We start from the raw sequence: 19,217 nt of genomic DNA on the forward strand, positions 1-19,217 counted from the left end.
CATCAAGTCGTTCCAGTCAACTCCAAGACATATCTTTAAGCATAATACCTTTATTATAGCATAATGTAATAATTGTCTTCAAGTGACACCCTGCAGCAGGTGGTATAACAACCTACTATAATTGCTACCGTGTTTACTCTGCTAGTCGTTCTTCATTGTAGATTACTTGTGCTCTCAGAATGTGATCATGTGCTTCAAGCACAAACTCTGTAAGACGCCTTCAGCACATCCATCAGTGTTAGGTGTACTCTACTGAAAAACAAGTAATAGTTTTGTGTTTTCAAAGGGGTCCAGCTGAGCATTGCCATCCGATAGTGCATATAATAGTGTCAATAATCATAGGTAACAACAAACAACCTGATAGATTCATTTGTATAAAACAGAATTTAGTTTTTTATAAAGTACCAAGTGTATAATATAAACAGTCAAAGATGAGTTGATTGAAAAAGAACTCGGGTGCCATCTTTCCAACACCAACCTACGATGGTTTTTAAACTTTCAGATTACAGGACAGATACAATTTTACTCGGCAGCCATCTATATTTTTCCTTCTTGAATATTATCACAGTTTGCTCCGTCTGATATATTTTATTCAAAACTGTGTAGAGAAGGTATCACCCATTTTCTATCTCATTTTAAAGAACATCCCTATAAACTTTTCACTCAACCTTGACACATGTCATTTCTCTACAAAGCCATACAGTTGCCACTTCTCAGAGAAATCATCAATAGGAGATTTAAAAACAATTATAAGCTCAGAATAGCACTTCTTCATTGTGTATGTGGAAAATTATGACACTGCCTCCATACGACTAGTTGTAGCAGATGGTATATAAGCCACCAACGGCTTGTGCTCTATCATTCTTACTTACTACCAGTCCACAGCATCTTCGCTAAAACAATCATGTTCTCAGATGAGAAAAACTCTGTGGAAGTTCGCGTCCAAAGAATCGCAGAAATTGAGCGAATGCTACTGAAGTATAAAGCAGACGATTCTCAATCCGCTGCTATTAAATGCAGGATTGCAAAGGCAGTCTTAAAAATGCATAAAAGAAATTTAAGGCAGCAGCAATAGTTGAGGTCTAGATCCATCTTGAACTAAAGCAAAATGGCCCTTTTCAGGGCCACCCAATCAGAGAGAGAGAGGATGTTCCAAAATGATAGTGATTACAAACAATGGTTGATCTGTGATGATACTGTATCAGTGTAGAGATTTTACAGTCAGACTGCTCAGAATAGTAGAGCAGAACTTTCAAAACCTTGCCCAGCAAAAGATGGAAAATTATTTTCAAGTTGCCTGTACATCCTAGTCTTTTAGGTGAAATAAGAACCCAAAATATTTTTGTAAGTTGAGGCAAGCTATTTTAAACAGGCCTTCATGTCCAACTTTAGTTTGATACTGATGCATAGTTGGTAGTGTCAGGTCAACCAAACAAACAATGAGATACATGAAAAATTTATGCAGTTCTCCTATGCAGAGCTACTGCAGATACAAACTATTGAAAACTATATGAAACCTTGGAATCCATTGACTTGTAATAATAAATACTGCTTTATGAAAACTAAACTTTACTTTAAATTTGTGTTGAATTTGAATAGATAATAAAATTTTAGCTTTATAAACTTATAAAATTCTTACAAACACTTTTAAGTCTGCGAATGAGCCTATTGCTATTGATTGTTATTCAGTTGCTTCATATTCCGCTACCTGTTTTATGATTTGATTGATGCTCTAAGTAGCACAGTTAGAAAGAGTAACCAGAAACATACCTGCTAGAAACAGAAACGTAACCTACATGGAGTATTAATTGAAGTTTTAACTACTATTTGCTTTCTTCAAAGACTTCTGTTGAGAGTAAAAAATAGTGGCACCTAGTCCTGCATCAGTAAAATCAAAATGAACTTAGGAATTCCTAAAAATCAGCTTTCTTAACTTTTAAATTCATAATTTAGTTATATTTAGTACTACCTTGTATAATAATGGAGAAGCATTTTGGATCAATTTCACAAAGAATTTATTACAAGAACTTTAATGCTCAACTGATTGTCTTTATAACTGATATTTATAAGAGTTTGTAAATAAAAAATTAATATATAGAATATGTACATAAATATGTAAGTCAGCACAGACTGTCATCAGTTATTTGACAGCATCACCTGCTGTACGGTACTTTCAAAATTTCCAATGACAAATTTTCTTCACAACCTCAGACTGATAATGAGCTGCCTTGGCTCAACTACAAACAATCGGAATAACTTGGAGTTATGGCCCTTGCTTGGACCGAGAACTTATAAGGATGATATACAGCCCCCCCATGGAGGGCTGTATATTATTTTTATAAATTCTCTGTTAATTTCTAATTAAATCTATACAAAGCATTTTTTATGTTTTGACTTCAAACTTTTAAATAATTGGTGAAAGTTCTCCAAACCATATTACTCACTTGACCATTTAAGCTCAAATCATTTCATCATCTTGTATACACTTTTCGGTAAGTTTGAGTATCTTGACATTTTATTCCTGTACAATATTATATCATCAGTTTCTTATTTCTCAACTTTTGGTTTAAATGCCACCAGTAAGAACATAGACACCCAAGGTAAGAAACATCTTACCTTGAAATACAAAATGAACAATACTTTATTTGTAGCATTGAAGTTTAGACTCCCCAAAGCTATTAAATAAAAGGAAAAGAACATAAGCCAGTCAATAGACTGAGAACCATGGAGTAAACCCAAATGACTGAAAACAAAAAGGATGGAAAAAATTAAATGGAAGTTTCTAAAATGAAATGAAAAAGAAATCGTTTCCTATCGGTTTAGAACTCCTGACCTGTAATCAAATGGTTGGAGTTAAACTTCCAAAAAGATCACCGAGAAATGCACAGCCAAGATCACAAAGCCTCTATTTGTAGAACAACTAGGAAGCTAAAAATTAAGTTGTTTAGTTGCTCTAAAAACATGTACAACCTCTGCTTACTGCCAGCTAAGCAGACATCCTCCATCTTCAAGCAATTACTCAAACACAAATAAAGGCTTCTTGTGAAATGTGCATTCTGGAAGTTTTCCCTCAAGTCAGATAAAGAGCTTCACAGCTTGTAGCTACACTGTATCAACTTATGAAAAACAATGTAGTAAAGGAAGACAAGGGTGTTTCATCAAAGATCGGCAGCGATCAGCGGGTAAACAGCTAATGACCAGCACAATACTTATCAGAAGGTTACCACTAGGATAGGAATAAAATTACAGATGCTTAGCAAAATCTAGGATTCAAAATAAACTAACAATAATGTCAAAACATTCATAGTAAATAAAGAATCTAAGAGTATATCATAACGCCACATAAACCTAGTGGATACAATGATAATTTACTGGTTATATGCCAGAGAATGCTATAAGAAAGTAAGTTGCAATTTCTATTGATGCCTTAAACTTGTCATTCGTGCAAAAATTAATTTTTAGTGAAGTTAATAAAATATATTCAGCCTGTAAGAAACTTTCTTTTCAAGAATCAAGTTCAGCAGTTTCAAAAGATTTTACAAAAAAATTCAAGTTTGCTCAAGAGTTGCTATTTTGTTTTGGCTGTCGAATAAAAAGTGTACAAGCATTAGTATAAGTCTCTACATACCTAACATAAGGCTTGAAGATAGACTTGACAGACTTGAAGATGAATGCAAGTCTTTTGTATAAAAAATAGAACTAGCCAGTGGGCAAAAGACAAAGAGCCACAACAAATAAGGCAGTATACCTGATGAGCCAAAAACAGCGCAGACTTCAGTTTAGTAAGTTTTGATGAATGCAACAGTTAAGCAAATGAATACAATTACAGTGAAAATGTTGCAAACAATTTGAATATGCACAAACTCAAAAAGATGTTTTTTTACAGAGTAGTACCTCGCCTTCATCATTTGGATAACTTCTTGACTGAGCATAAATCTACAGAGAGCTAACCAGCTGTTACATAACACCCCTTATTAAACAACTTACTTATTATAGTGGCCCTGATTTTATATGCTGCAGTGGAAAGGTTGGTTATCTTAAAGCTTTTATAGCATTCTCACTAATCTCAGAAATCATCATTATAGCTAATTTTAGTAAAGCCTTGCAAATGCTGAGAGATAATCTGCATTGATTCTTGTCAGGTGAAAATACAGCGAGGCGGTTTAAAAACAATGTAAAGAGTGTATATAAAATATTATTTTTATCTTCAAAATGAGCCAGAAAATTTTAAAACTATTTCAGACATTATGTGGACTGAGGTCCTATAAGTTGACTGAGGTCCTACGAGTAGACTGAGGTCCTACGAGTAGACTGAGGTCCTACGAGTAGACTGAGGTCCTACGAGTAGACTGAGGTCCTACGAGTAGACTGAGGTCTGACAGGTAGACTGTGGTACTACGAGTAGACCGAGGTTATACAAGTAGAATGAGGTCCAGCTGGTAGATTGAGGTCCTACGAGTAGATTGTGGTCTTACGAGTAGACTTAGGTCCTACGAGTACACATGGGTAAACAAAATGAACTAGTAACTAGCAAGCACCCAAACACATTGTTGGGAAATATTAAAAGCTGATTTATCACAGAGGTACCTAAAGCTTGAAATTTAAGATTAAATGATGATATCCTGTTCCTCAAAACTGTAGAGGTTTTTAAATATGTAAAAATACAGGACAACTCAAATATTATTATAAATATGTTAAACACAAGCTTTGCACACCATGCTGTTTATAAGTACAGCACAGTTATGGTATGAATTACTGGAACTTTAAACTGTAAATCTATGATATTATTTTACATTGCAAATATCTACTAACTAACGGTATCATATATGTGATACCGCAAAAATTAGTTCGTTCAAGCAAAATTTGAATAATTTCTTCTATGTGACAACTAAACTAACCTTCCTTCATATAACTATTAGTCATGTCAATCTTTAGCTTTTGTAATTTACATGTGAAAATACAGCTATAATATTATTAGAAAAGCGGACTCAACTCATAATCTGTGCATTATGCTCTTTGTAAATACAACACGCTGACACATTGCATTACTGAAACTTTTAATTGCAGAGTTTAACATTTTACATTACAAAATTCTGCTAATAAAGATTTGCAATACTACAAACTGAGCTGGTTCAGACAGAATTTGGAATATTATTGTATTATAGTTAGAATGCTCCCATCGATACACACAACAGATGCATTTCTTTTGTTTAAAGAAAAGCGTCTATGTATATATTATTTCTTAGTGTAAAAAAGTTTTTAATATTTTGTTGATCATTTAAAGAAAGCATTTTTATGTTTTGAACAACTTTAAATATTGTATGTTAAATATAATTTGAACACTGTGACAAATATTTGTTAAAACTTTACCAGTAAATCAGTTCATATTTTCCAAATTGATCTCTGATTGAACCTTTGACTCCCAAGCCATCCATAATTTACATTTTGCTATGGAATGCTTAGCTTTTGGTCATTTGAATGCAGAGGTGTGCGAGATTAAACTGGCTATTAGTGCGAAGACCTGAAAGTAAAAATTGTTCCTGTAGTGAAAAGCATGTTTATTGTGAAATCAATTTAGCACAAGATCATGCAGACAAAGTTGGCATCATCATTAGCTTTCAGTTTGAGACAAATATTTTTAAGTACAGCAAACTGTGCTAATATACATGTATTTCGATGTGAACACAGGCATGTAGTATTTTTGGTACAGATGAAGAAAACTTCAAACAAGTTTACAAGATAAAGATTTGGAAGTTGTTTTTCATTACCAAGACCCTAAATTCCTATCAGCACTAGCTCAGACTAACAGAAGCAGGTATAAAGATGCATGAGAGGATAACTTAGTAAGAAAAGAGTGTAGAAGTCATATTCACGAATGGAGCAAGACATGAATATAGTCAATAATAAAGGGTTTCATCAAACAACCTGGTAGATTAATTTGTATTAAACAAAATTGAGTTTGTATAGAATATCGAGTGTGTAATTTAAACAGTCAAAGATGAGTTGATAGGAAAAAGAAATCGGGTGCCATTTTTCAAACAACAACTTGTGATAGTTTTTAAACGTTCAGATTTCATGACAGATGCAATTTTACTCAACAGCCCTCTGTATTTCTCCTCCTTTAATATTATCACAGTTTTCTCCATCTGATATATTTTTATTCAAAACTGTGTAAAGAAGGTATCAGCCATTTTCTATCTCACTTAAAGAAAAACATGTTTATGCGTGTTTCACTCAACCTTGACACACTTTATATCTTTATATAGCCATACAGTTGTCACTTTTCAGAAAAATCAACAGTAGGAAGTTTAGAAACAATTACATGCTCAGAGTAGCGCTTCTTCATTGTGTCTGTGGGAGATTATGACACTGTCACTAGGTGACTAGTTGTAGCAGGTGGTATATAAGCCACCAACAGCTTGTGCTCTATCATTTTTACTCACTGCAAGTTCACAGCATCCTCTCTAATGCAATGATGTTTACAAATGAGGAAACCTCTGAGCAAGTTTGCATCCAAAGAATTGCAGAAATTCAGCAACTGGTACTGAAGTATCAAGCAGACGACTCTCAATCTGCTGCTATTAAACTCAAGATTGCAAAGGCAGTCTTAAAAATTAATCAGAGAAATTTAAGGCAGCAGTAGTAACTGATGTCTAGATCCAACTTGAATTAAAGCGAAATGGCCCTTTTCAGGGATACCCAATCAAATGGAGATCATGTTCTAAAACTATAGTGCTTGCAAGCATTTGCTTATTTGTGATGACACTGTATCAGTGAAGATCTTTTACCATGTGGCTGATAAAAACAGTAGAGTAAAACTTTCAAAAATACATCTTGTCCAACAAAAAATGAAAAGATTTTTGTAAAGGGTCATCACACTGCTAGAGTCTTTTCAAGCGTGCGATGCAAATGCACAGAAGCTGTAGGTTTAGCATGACAATGTTATGAAACCTTGGAATCTATTGACCTGTAAAAAACTAATTGCTGGTTTATGAAATTTTATCAAAAGTAAGCTTTACTTGTGATTTGTGTTGCATGTGAATAAATAACAAAATGTTAACTTTATAGGCTTATAAAATCCTTACAAACATTTTTATGCTTGCGAATGAGCCTTATGCCATTGATTGATGTTATTCAGTTGCTTCATATTCTGCTACCTGTTTTATGATTGGCTGATGTTCTAAGTGGCACAGTTAGAAAGTGTAACCAGAAAACTAATTACGTTGTTCATGTTTGTCAAGAAATATTTTTATTTGAATGTTATAGCAGCGTTTAATAACAACCTACTAAATGTAAGTAAATGACAGCGAGCAGCCCAATCAAAGTGGGTCCTGTTAAACACTCCCCTTTAGTTAAAACACACAGCAAGTCAACTCATGATGGTAAACCATCAGCTCAGAAAAAGAAGAAACTGCCATTCAGGAAGCCATGGAGCTGATGACAAGCAGCTAATCACTTCTAATAGTTAGCTTTAAGTACAGCTTGTCTCTATGGCTATTCGATAGCTCTATTAGACAATCAGTTTGTCACTTTAATCACATGATCAGCTGTCAGCTTTATCACCTTTGTCAACTTTGTAATAAAGATTTCTGTGAATGTTTGTAAGTAACAGCAGGAAAGCATTGTTTTGTTTAATAGCTATGTTAAACACTCAGTTTGTCTTTATAAATTTTTGACAGCACTGCAGCTTCTGGATCTCCCTAGAAGTTAGTCTTGTACACAGCTAGTCTCTGCGGATGACGTTTAGTTAGCCTTGAGTACTCTTTACTCCGTTCAATTAGTAAGATTGAAAATCAAATGATCATAAATCTGTAACTTTAATATATTGTTAATTTACACCTGCAATGCAACATCTTAGATTGAAATCCGGTAGTTTTCTTTTCGTTCTGCTTTTGTAAATAAAACTTTATTTACAACAAACTTTTCATGATAACCTAAATGCAACATTAATTGAATTTTTATAATATAGTTTGCTTTCTTCAAATGCTTCTGTAGAGGATAAAGAATAGTTGCATCTAGTCCTGCGTCGGAGAAATTAAAACGAGTTATTAATTCCCAAGAAGCAGCTCTCTTGACTTTTAAAAAAAAAATTATATTTTTATAAATTTTTAGGGTTTCACAAAAAAATCAATATATAGAATATGTACTATAATATATAAGACAGCGCAGAATGTCATCAGTTATTTGACAGCATCACCTGCTGTACGGTAATTCCAAAATTTCAGATGACTAATTTTACATTCATGACCAGTGATAAATTTACTTCACAACCTGAGACTGGTAATGAGCTGCCTTGGCTCAGCTCCAAACAATTGCGATAATTTGGAGTTATGGCCCTTGCTTGAGCAGAGAACTTATAACAAAGCGTACAGAAAATAAAACTAGTTCTGTTAATAGAGCTTTAAGGAGTGTCAATTTTTGCAATCATGTTATATAACTAATATAAAAAGGATTTCAACTATTAGTGTGTGAACCTAAAATATTTTATTAAAAAACAGTTACTGAAATAATTTGCTGTCATACAAATTAACCTGCTGATGAATGGAACAAGCTTTTGTAGCAATTAAAATGGTCTCAAAATATCTGACAGTTGAAAAACCTAAAAGCAAATAAGGAAAGGAAATTCCACTATTGCATTCCTTCAAAGAATCATATCATTTGTGCATGTTAGATTTTAAGTTAATTTTCCATTGTGCAACCTGACCAATCAGAGTTTTGCTGCTAACATTACCGACTCGATTTTTGTTGCTGGTTGGAGAATTTTAAAAAGGAATCATACAATATTCTGTAATTAGTGTTACCATCTATTTTCTGTTCTATAGAAGCTATACAGCGTTTTATACACTAGTTTAAATATAGATGCGTATACCTTCAAAATAGCTTTGATCAATTCTCGGTAATTTTTCTTTTTTTTCCGTCCAAACTTTTAAATAATTGCTGAATATTGTCCAAAGCAAACAGCTCACTTGACCATTTAAGCTTAAATCACTTCATCATCTGATATATAATTTTCGGTCAGTTTGGGTATCCTGTCATCTTATTCTTTTGCAGTATTATATCATCAATTTCATATTTCTCAACTTTTAGTTCAAATGCCACCAATAAGAATACTGTGAACTCGCCGCTTGACACTTTATGATATCCAAACAAAGCTGTTCAGAGTAATCTCTTTTAGACGGATTTAATACTATGATTTCCATAATTACCTATAAGCATCTGAACATTAGAGCTTGTACTAATTAAACTGTTTATGGTTGATTATCACATTGTCACCGAGTGACTTGTTGTGGCAGGTGGAGCCACACATTATCTCACTGTATCTCTACTGTCCTCCATGGCTCCTTCAAGACAAACAAATACTTCCAAACGTGAAGAAATAATATAACAAGTTTCTGTCAAAACGAATCTTGAGATGTTCACAGTAGCAGACGTTAACATGGGAAAAAGCTGATAGTAAACAAACACAACATCTTTGTAACTGAATTGTTGACAGGCAAAAACTGAATGGTTGGAATACATATAGGAGGCCTTTCATTATATCTAGAAAGTTGTTCAATTACAAGCCATTATAATATTCTAGGCACTATAATGTGAATTTTAAATCAGAAATTAGGCAAATCAGCAACATGTAGCAATGCTCTAAAATCAATTATTCACAACGATGCAGAAATTAAGAACTCACAAGAGATAGCCAATTGTTTTAATCAATCTTTACATCCATACGAACTAAATTAGCCCAGGCTTTTACCAACACTCCAGGCCTTTGGGACAATGTGGAAAATGATGATTTGTTACCAACAGACCTGCAGTTTCAGTTTAGCAGTGTTGGTGAGGATTATGTTGAGGATTTGTTGCATAAGCTGAATGCAAATAAAGCTACAGGATTAGATTCAATTCCAGCAAAGCTTGTAAAAGTTGCAGCCTCTGCTTTAGCTTATCCTCTAGCTCATTATAAATACTAGCTTACAATTAGGTATATACCCTGACAGCCTTAAAATAGCACAAGTTAAACCTTTGTTTAACAAGGGTTCACCAAAGCTTTTACCAAATTATAGACCAATCTCTATATTGCCAATTTTAGTAAAATTTTGGAGAAAGTTGCAAATATGCAAATATTTAGAAAATAACAGCATTCTTACGACACAACAATTTGGTTTCAGATAAAATCAAAACACTAGCCAAGCATTAATTGAGCTCACAAATAAAGTTTTACTGGCAATGAACCGTGGCAGAGCAGTACTAGGGATATTTCATGATTTCAGTAAAGCTGTTGACAGTATTGAAGGCAATATAATCATTTACAAATTAAAATATATGCACTTTTCATCGTCTTCTATTCAATGGATAAAAAACTGCTTGGAATATAGAAAACACGTAACTTTTATAGAAAACTATAAATCTAGCTTTTCAAGTATTAATTGCGGCGTTCCTCAAGGTTCTATCCTGGGTCCAACCTTATTCTTAATATATATTAATGATCTAGTGTTATCTACTAATCATTTAAAACCTATTCTATTCGCTGACAATATAAATTTAATTTTGGGTCTAACTATTTGAATAATGACAATGATATAGTTAACAGTGAAATTAAAAAAATTGAACAATCGTGTAATACAAATAAATTAACTGTAAACATGAACAAAACAATATATATTGCAATGAGAAATCATCAAAAGAAAATAAAATTAGAAAATTCAATAAAATTCTTTGATTCGGAATTAAAGGAGACATCTTTGATCAATTTCTTAAGATTTCATTTAGACAGTCACCTGATATGGGAGACACACATCAACAGCTAAATAAGCAGATATAGGATCTATGCCAAGCCTGATTGGTTAATGTTCTAAATTTTTAACCAGTAGTATTATGAAACTAATATACAATGGGGCTATTAGGTCAAAAATAAGCTGCTGTCTGGAGTTATGGGAAAATGCTCCATTTTGTTATTTAAAATATATTAATATCACAAAAATGTTTAATCCACATAATATTCAATAAACCGCCACTAGCTTCATCTCGGTCTCTGTTTGTTCAGCTGTCTGTGTTGCCTGTTGATAAACTTTACCAGTATAAAATTCTCTTGATAGCTCATTCAAAATTTTGTTTAAGATGAAACCAAGAAGGATTCATACTATAACACCAGATTTTTAGAAACCAATCTACCTTTACAATTATTTTATACTACTTCAGATAAAAAAAACATGGAATGCTGAGTACCATCACAATGGAACAGTCTTCCAATAGACTTACGCAAAATCTCTGCATTTACTAGTTTTAGAGTTAATGTTAAAAGCCATTTGTTAAACCTAGATTAACTCAGACCTGCTGTTTGAGTTTGCCAATTGCTTGAGTTAGCCAGAAATATCTACCCTTTATAAAAATTACTATTATAAAAAATAAAAATTTGACAAATTTTCATAGGTTGATATTTTAGAATTTATAAAATAATTTGAGTCAGCAGCCCTCTGCAGTTCTCTTTTTAAATAGTTTCACTGTACTCCATCTGATACATTTCATTTAACACTGTGTAGAGAAGGTGTCAGCCGTTTTTTATCTCATTTTAAAGAACATTTCTATGAGCCTTTCACTAAACCTTGACTCATATCATATCTTTACATAGCCATACAGTTTCCACTTCTCAGAGAAATCAACAGTTGGAGGTTTAGAAACAATTATAAGCTCAGAATAGCACTTCTCCATTGTGTCTGTGGAAGATTATGACATTGTCACAATGTGACTAGTTGTAACAGGTGGTATATAAGCCACCAACAGCTTGTGCTGTACCATTCTCCTCTACCACAACTTCACAGCGACTTCACTTCTGCAAGCATGTTCGAGAATGAGAAAAACTTGGTTCAAGGTTCTGCCAAAAGAATTGCTGAAATCAAGAAACTGGTACAAAAATACAAAACATGCAACTTCCAAACTGCTGCTGTTAAAGTCAAGATTGCGAAAGCAGTAGTAAAAATGCATGAGGGAAATTTACGCCAGCAGGAGTAATTTATGTCTCAAGCTAACATAAATTAAAGCGAAATGGCCCTTTTCAGGGCTACCCAATCAAATATAGAGCATGTTCCAAAATGATAAGAATTACTAACATTCATTGATCTGTGATGACACTATATCGATGTAGAGCTTTTACTATGTTGCAAGCTGAACTGCTCAGAATAATATAAGAACTTTCTAGAATACACATTGTCTCAGCAAAAGATAGAAAAGGATTTTTAAATAGTCAAAGTATCTGCAAGTATTTTAGGTCAAATAAAAAACCAAAATATGTTTGTCAGTCAAGGCAGGCTATTTCAAATAGGTCTTTATCTCATACTAGCTAGATACTGGTGCAGAGTTGAGATTCTCAGGTCAACCAAACAAATGGTGAAATACTCCTAAAGTTTATGTGGTTTTCCTATGCAGAAACACTGCAGATAAGAACTAGCACTTCTCAAAAATCGTTCTGTTTTTATTTTAATCCTGGTCATCTTTAATTGTACTAGCGACAGATTAAATGCGAACATTTTCAAAACAGACTAACTTAGAAAATTTTTGTAAACAGCCATGTCTCTGCTTGAGTCTTTTCAAATGTGAGATCCTCAGAAAGTGTAAGTTTAACATGACAATGTTATGAAACCTTGAGATTTGTGTTGCATTTGATTAAATAATAAAATGTTAACTTTATAAGCTTATAAAATCCTTTTAAACGTTTTTATGTCTGCGAATGAGCCTAATGGCATTGATTAATGTTATTCAGTTGCTTCATATTCTGCTACCTATTCTGTGATTGGTTGATATTCTACTGTAGGTAGAAAATTTAGAAAAAAGTAGCCAGAAAACATCTGCTGGTCAAAGTCAAAAATGACACCAAGCCATACCGGTCAACTCTAAGACACTCCTTTAGGCATAAGATCTCTATTATAGCATACTGTAACAATTGTCTGCAAGTGGCACACTGCAGCAGGTGATATAGAAACCTACTATTACTACCTGCTTCACTCTACTATTAATTCTTCTTTATAGATTTCTTGTAATTTACATTTCTGATTTCAAGAAATCTAAGTATGTTCCTTAAAAGCAAAAGTTCTCAGTAGACTGTCACCGAAAAACCTGTGAGAATTAGGTTGATTTTAACATATACAGGTCTGGCAAATATATGAGACATTTTAGGATTGGCCAATCAGGTAAAGACTGTTCTAGGCTGTTAGAAATAACTCATTGGTTCATCCATGCTGACACCAAAAACCAGGGCTGTCATTTGTCCAAGACTTCGCTACAAAATCAAATAGAATAACTCTACGGATTGTCTGCCATCTTAGCAAATATTGTTTAATTGAGTCTCCAGCAACTTTAACTCTGTCGCTCGTTCTTACTTTTTCTATAAGTCCCTTTCTTATCAACTCATCTAAAAAGTGATCGCCTACAAATAAAAAATATTTGATGTACTTCTGTCAAGAGATTCTGGAAAACTAGGCAGTTACTTGGACACTACTAAAACATCAACTATCAATCAGCTGATATTATTTTGAAGATTGCAGAAGCAGTCAGAAGTCTTTGAGAAAAAGATAAATTGAATGAAGCCAGCCAGGAGACGGCTTCAACAGCCCTCTCCATGCTTGCCCAATCATAAGGTGTTTTCCCACTCAGCCATAACAATTCCTACAAAAATGTTAGGTTATTTATGATAACGATCTCATTGTATCTCTACTACATTAAAATTAGAGATTCTGTCTTATTGATGTTGAAACTGAAAAAAACAATTCCTATTCTATGTAAGTGAATGACAGCAAGCAGCCCAATCAAAGTAGGTCCTGTTAAACACTCCCCTTTAGTTGCAATACACAGCAAGTCAACTCATGATGGTAAACCATCAGCTCAGAAAAAGAAGAAACTGCCATTTAGGAAGCCATGGAGCTGATGACAAGCAGCTAATAGCCTCTATAGATCTCTCTACTAGTTGATTTTAGGTAGAGCTAGTCTCTATGGCTATTCAATTGTTAGCTCTGTTAAAAACTCAGTTTATTTCTATGGATTTCTGCAGCTCATAGATCTCTCTAGTAAGTAGTCTTGTATATAGCTCGTCTCTGCGGATCTCCTTTATTTAGCCTTAGGTACTCTTTACCTCATTTATTTACTAAAATTGAAAATCAAAATCATCATAAATCTGTAATTTTAATATATTGTTAATTTAGACCTGCAATGCAACATCTTAGATTGAGATTCTGTACTGTTTTCTTTTTGTTTTGCTTTTGTAAATAAAACTTTATTTGCTACAAACTCTTCATGGTAACCTAAACGCAGCATTAATCCTAAAAATAGAATAGTTGCATTTAGTCCTGCGTCAGTAAAATCAAAATGAGTTTAGAATTTCTCAAGAACCATTTCCATTAACTTTTAAGCCCATAATTTAGTTATATCTATTACTACCTTGTATGATTATGATGAAGCATTTTGGATCAATTTCACACAAAAAAATTTTACAAGCTCTTTAATGCACAACTGACTGTCTTTATAATTTATAAAGATCTTGTGAATAAAAAATTAATATATAGAATCTTTAAATATATGTAAGTCAGCACAGAATGTCATCAGTTATTTGACAGCATCACCTGCTGTATAGTACTTCCAAAATTTCAGATGACAAATTTTTTTCACAACCCAAAACAGATAATGAGCTGTCTTAGGTCAACACCAAACAATTGAAATAACTTGGAGTTATGGCCCTTGCTTGAACAGAGAACATAACAAAAAGTACAGAAAATAAAACTAGTTCTGTTAATAAAGCTCTGAGGGGTGTTAGTTTCTGTGATCAAGTTATATAATGGGTATATGAAGGATTTCAACTATTAGTCTGTGAAGTTGTGTCAAAGCATTCTATTCACGGAAGAAATCTAAAAGTAAAAATAAAAGGAACTTCAACCATTGCATTCTTTCAAGAATCATATCATTTAGGTATGTTGAATATTAAAGTAATTTTCCATTGTGCAACCTGACCAATCAGAGTGTGGCTGCTAACATCACCCACCGGGTCTTTGTTGCTTGTAGAAGAATCCTGAAAAGGAATCTTACAATATTGTGTAATTAGTGTTACCATGTATTATCTGTTTTATAGAATTCATACACTGTTCCATGCACTAGTCTAAACATAGATGTGTGCAGCTTCATAATAGCATTGATAAATTCCTGTTTATTTTTCTATGTTTTGATTCCAAACTTTTAAATAGTTGCTGAATGTCATCCAAATCAAATCGCTCACTTGACCATTTAAGCTCAAATCACTTCATCATCTGATTTATACTCTCTGGTCAGCTTGGGTATTTTGGCATCTTATTCCTGCGCAATATTATATTATCAATTTCATATTTCTAACTTTTAGTTCAAATGCTACCAATGAGAATATCATGGACTCGCTGCTTGACACTTTAAGGCACCCAAACAAAGATGTTCAGAGTAATCTCTCCTTGACTTATTTAATACTATGATTGTCATAATTACCTGTGAGTATCTGAACATAAGAGCTTGTATCGATTAAACTGTCTATGGTTGGTTATTGTATTGTCACCAAGTGACTTGTTGGGGCAAGTAGAGCCACCATTTATATCATTATATCTCTACTGTCTTTCATGGCCCCTTTAAGACAAATAAACACGTTCAAGTATAAGGAAATATTATAACAATAACAAATAATAATATAACAATGAGATGTGACAAATAAACATTTGTCACATCTCATTTGTCAACACTCCCATCGAAAGGATGCGAGAATTAAAGACATTTATTCGCAAACACTAAAACAACAAGTCAGCTTCTGCAGCTTTCGAGCTTAGAATTGCAGAAGCATTCCTAAAGATGTACGAAAAGATGCAAGCTTATGAATAAAGAGTCAAATAAAACGACGTGTTTACCAATTTGTACATGATGACATGGTGTTTAGTAAAACTTTACCAGTGAATCGGCTCACGTTTTGTAAATTGATCTCTGCTTAAACCTCAAACCCCTGACCTCAAACCATATATGATTTACAATTTTCTATCGATTGCTTATCTTTATGTCATTTGATTGTAGAGGTGTTTGCCTTTGCGGCATGCTTTATTATGAGTCTCTTGTTAAAGCAAGGGCCATAACTCTAAATTATTCTAATTGTTTCAAGTTGAGGTAGGAAAGCTCAGTATGTGAGATTTGACTGTGTTATTGGTGGGAAGTTCTGAAAGGAAAATTTGTTTGCGCAGTGAAAAGCATTTTTACTGTGAAATCAACTTAGCACGAGATGATGCAGATGAACTTGGCATCATTGTTAGCATTCAGTTTGAGACCAACATTTTCAAGTACAGCAAAGTGTGTTAATATACATGTGTTGTGTAGATGTGAACACAGGCATGTAGAGTTTTTGTACAAATGAGGAAAACTTTAAATAAGTTTACAAGGTGAAAATTAGGAAGTTGTCTTTCATTGTGTAGATTCCCAAATCTCTATCAGCAGTTACTCAGACTAACAGAAGCAGGCATGAAAATGCATGAAAGGGTAACCTAAGAAGAGAATAATAAAGAAGTCATAGTTGAGAATGGAGCAGGTGATGATAGATTTAATAATATTTTAATAAACAGACTCAATAATAAAGGTTAACATCAAACAACTTGATGGATTCATTTGTATTGAATGAAATTTAGTTTGCATAGAGTACCAAGTAGTTAGTATAAACAGTCGAGGATGAGTTGGCTAAAAAGGAAATTAGTTGCCATCTTTCCTACACCAACCTGCGATGGTTTTTAAACTTTCAGATTTGCATGACAGATACAATTTTACTTGACAGCCTTTGGTATTCCTCCTTTTTAAATATTGTCACATTTTGCTTCATCTGATACAATTTTCATTTAAAACTGTGTATACACAGTTTTAAATGAAAATTGTATAGAAAAGGTGTCAACCAGTTTCTATCTCATTTGAAAGAACATTTTTATGACTGTTTCACTAAACCTTGACACATGTCATATTTTTACAAAGCCATACAGTTGACTCTGCTAAGAAATATTAACAATAGGAGGTTTCAAAACCATTATAAACTCAGAGTGGCGTTTCTCCATTGTGTCTGTAGAAGATTATGACACCATCATCATGTGACTAGTTGTAGCAGGTGCTATATAAGCCACCAACAGCTTGTGCTGTATCATTTTTACTCACTATAAGTTCACAGCAACTTCTCTATTACCACTATGTTTGAAAATGAGGAAACCTCTGACCAAGTTTGCGTTCAAAGAATCGCAGAACTTCAGCGACTGGTACTGAAGTATCAAGCAGACGGCTCTCAATCTGCTGCTATTAAACTTAAGATTTCAAAGGCAGTCATAAAAATGCATGAAAGAAAATTAAGGCAGCAGGAGTAAATGCTGTCTAGAGACAACTTGATTTAAAGAAAAATGGCCCTTTTCAGGGCCACCTAATCAGAGAGAGAAAATGTTCCAAAATGATAGTGATTACAAACATTTGTTGATCTGTGACGACATTATCAATATAGAGCTTTTACTATGTTGCAAGCAGAACTGCTCAGAATAATATAGAAGAACTTTTTAGAATACATCTTGTCACAGGAAAAGATGGAAAAGGATTTTCAAATAGCCCAATCATCTGTGAGTTTTTCAGGTCAAATAAAAAAATAACATATTTTCGTAAGTTTTAAGGCGAGCTATCTCAAGCAGACTTTTTGTCTCATACTAGCTAGATGTTGATGCAGAGTTGAGAGTGCAGGTCAACTAAACAAACGGTGAAATATACCCAAAATTTATGTGGTTTTCCTATGCAGAGATACCAAAGATAAGAACTATCACTTCTCAAAAATCGTTCTTGTTTTATTTTATTGCTGGTCATCTTTAATTGTACTAGCGACAGATTAAACTTGGATATTTTCAAAGCAGTCTAATTGGGAAATTTTCTGTAAATGGTCATTACACTGCTTGAGTCTTGTCAAGTGTAAAAATGGCCCTTTTCAGGACCACCCAATCAAATAGAGCATGTTCCAAAATGTCAGTGATTACTAACATTTGTTGATCTGTGTTGACACTGTATCGATGTAGGGCTTTTACTATATTGCTAGCTGAACTGCTCAGAATAATATAGAACTTTTTAGAATACATATTGTCCAATAATATAGTAGAACTTTATATGCATAATATTACAAAATTAATATACTAGAACGCATCTTGTCCAGCAAAATATGGAAAAGGATTTTCAAGTAGCCAAATTAGCTCAGAGTCTTTTAGGTAAAATAAAAAACCAAAATATTTTTGTAAGTCGAGGCAAAATATTTTAAAAAGGCCTTCATATAAAGTTTAGTTAGATACTGATGCAGAGTTAAAAGTGTCAGGTCAATCCAACAAACGGTGGAATACACGCTAAATTTGTGCGGTTCTCCTACACAAAGGTACTGCAGATACAAACTATTGGAAACTATACAAAACCTTGGAATCTATTGACTAGTAAAAGTAATTGCTGCTTCATGCTGCTTTATACTTTATTGCTGTTTTTGGTGGTCCAATGTACCACCATAATTCATTCCAATATCATCCAGCACTATTTAGGTTCATTTAAGATCTGTTCGTTTCAGGCTGCAAAAAGGACAACTCTGAGTTGTTCTTACAGCCTGAAACCTAAATGGATTTCATCTTTATGTGTAGATATATGTGGAAGTGTTAGGAGAGATTTACTCAGCTTTTATGTTAATAACTTTTGACACAGCTAAAACCTAAAAATTAACTCTTGTCAGACGGTCTAACAATAGGGGCTACACGTAATTATAAGCTCAGAGTATCTTTTCTTTATTGTGTCGCTAGAAGATTCTGACACTGTCATTTTGTGACTAGCTATATCAGGTGGTATACAAGTCTCCTACAGTTTGCAATGTACCATTATTTCTCCATCACATCATTGCTTTAAATAGATCTGTTAACCGAATCAAATATGTCCACTGATAAGGGAAACATGCCAGACACTCACATCAAAAGGATGCGAGAAATAAGGACATTTATTCGAAAACACCAAAACAACAACTCAACTTCTGCAGCTTTCAAGCTTGGGATTGCAGAAGCATTCCTAAAGATATACGAGAAGATGCAAACTGATGAATAAAGATTCAAATAAAACGGCCCTTTCTAGGGCCACCAACCAGATAGAGATTATGTTCAATAGTTATAGTTTGTATAGTTATGTTTATAGTAATATTGTTTTGTTCAGCT

At 33.5% G+C, this 19,217-nt stretch overlaps 1 protein-coding gene across 1 annotated transcript in view; it reads left to right on the forward strand.

The window, feature by feature from the left end:
• The window catches only part of LOC137390318 (serine-rich adhesin for platelets-like), a 63,752-nt gene extending 56,303 nt beyond the window's left edge, over positions 1 to 7,449 (forward strand). The window contains exon 18 of the mRNA XM_068076650.1: positions 7,366 to 7,449. Coding sequence (XP_067932751.1) covers positions 7,366 to 7,438 — 73 coding nt within the window. The 3' untranslated portion in view covers positions 7,439 to 7,449. The remainder of the gene's footprint in view (positions 1 to 7,365) is intronic.
• The last annotated feature ends 11,768 nt before the right edge of the window (positions 7,450 to 19,217 follow it).

This window comes from Watersipora subatra, chromosome 3 (assembly GCF_963576615.1).
Source record: "Watersipora subatra chromosome 3, tzWatSuba1.1, whole genome shotgun sequence".
Classification (NCBI taxonomy): domain Eukaryota; kingdom Metazoa; phylum Bryozoa; class Gymnolaemata; order Cheilostomatida; family Watersiporidae; genus Watersipora; species Watersipora subatra.